At 31.4% G+C, this 1317-nt stretch overlaps 1 protein-coding gene across 1 annotated transcript; it reads right to left on the bottom strand.

The window, feature by feature from the left end:
* Positions 1 to 314: 314 nt before the first annotated feature.
* On the bottom strand, positions 315 to 840 carry LOC111380636. Its single transcript, XM_023004256.1, has 2 exons — positions 662 to 840; positions 315 to 422 (listed from the first exon to the last, which is right to left on the bottom strand). The coding sequence occupies exons 1-2, from the start codon at positions 744 to 746 to the stop codon at positions 346 to 348; spliced, it is 162 nt and encodes a 53-aa protein (XP_022860024.1). The 5' UTR covers positions 747 to 840; the 3' UTR covers positions 315 to 345.
* Between the last annotated feature and the right edge of the window lie 477 nt (positions 841 to 1317).

Raw genomic sequence — 1317 nt, 5'->3', positions numbered from 1 at the left:
TCCTTCTGAATATAACGTGGTATATAAATCAATAATTGCAGTGGAAGAAAATTAATGATTTTGACATTACAATTCCTCATTTTAATTGGATTTTTGTTCTCGTTGATTCAACCTGATCATCCATTCCTCATTCTAGATTCAGGTTTTAAAGATACCTCTTCAATTCAACAAAATAAAAGCTAGGATAGCTTTAAAAAAAAAAAACCTAAACTGCAAAGACAATGATAATTCATCCGAAAGGAAAAATTACATCAATAACATCGTAACAAAGACATAATTTACACAGCTGAATCATGAAAAAGAAAGCTAATAAATGTAGAAAAAAGATTAGGGAGAATCCTTGACTTACTTTTTGTAGGACTCGCTGATGTACTGCGAACTGTTGTAGAGAATAAACCACATCAACACAAGTACCAGTATATCTTGATAAACATTAAGGAACAAATACTTCAAATTCAACGAAACATTTTGCACACGCATCTAAAGTATTGCATCAAATCAAATAAAAAATACCCATCAATTCATCCATCAATACAACACACATCTACCGAGCGCGCACACAGATAGGAAAAAAATCAAACCACAATCAAACGAGAAATTTACAAAAAATAAATAAAATAAAATAATAATAATAATAATAAAATTAATAATAATTGGATACTGAAGAGGTAACGCTCCCACCAATCCAGCATATAGAGACCAAAAGTTACGTTGTAAAGATAGATCTTGCGTTGAATCCAGTTCATTTTGTTAGAGACCAGAAACTTTTCTCAGTATAATAGATGAAGAATTTATGACCAGTCTTATGAAATCTCCTTTTACTAGTTTTTCCCGAGGAAATACACGTAAATGACCCATGTACTGTAGCAGGTAGCAAATTTTAATATTGACATTTGACCCATTAAATGAATTAAAAAAATTAAGTTAAAACACATTAAAATGGCGATTTTACCCTTCAAAATTAAAGACTGTTTAAAAGTTTTCTTTCTAATCGATCGATCCAAAAAAAAAATCAAAGCCACAATTGTCCAAAAAACTGATTGATCAACTACCGGCCGAAACCACCAACGTCATAGTGATTTCAATCGACGACTAGAAGCACGTATCTACCACCAGGTGAACTATTCCGATTAGTTTTCTCGTAGGAAGTTGTATTTTTTGTTTCAGTTTTCATTAATTGAATTATTTTACGTTTATTCGGTTTAATTAGATGAAAATGCATGAGTAGTTAAATTGTGGGTCATGCTGGAGTGAAAAATGTTAATTTTTTGTAATTTTTGGACCTCTCCATCGTCGACAATGACGATTTCCGACGAG

The sequence above is a fragment of the Olea europaea genome, unplaced genomic scaffold (genome assembly GCF_002742605.1).
Source record: "Olea europaea var. sylvestris unplaced genomic scaffold, O_europaea_v1 scaffold2179, whole genome shotgun sequence".
Taxonomy (NCBI): Eukaryota; Viridiplantae; Streptophyta; class Magnoliopsida; order Lamiales; family Oleaceae; genus Olea; species Olea europaea.
This window is presented reverse-complemented; position numbering and strand designations above follow the sequence as displayed.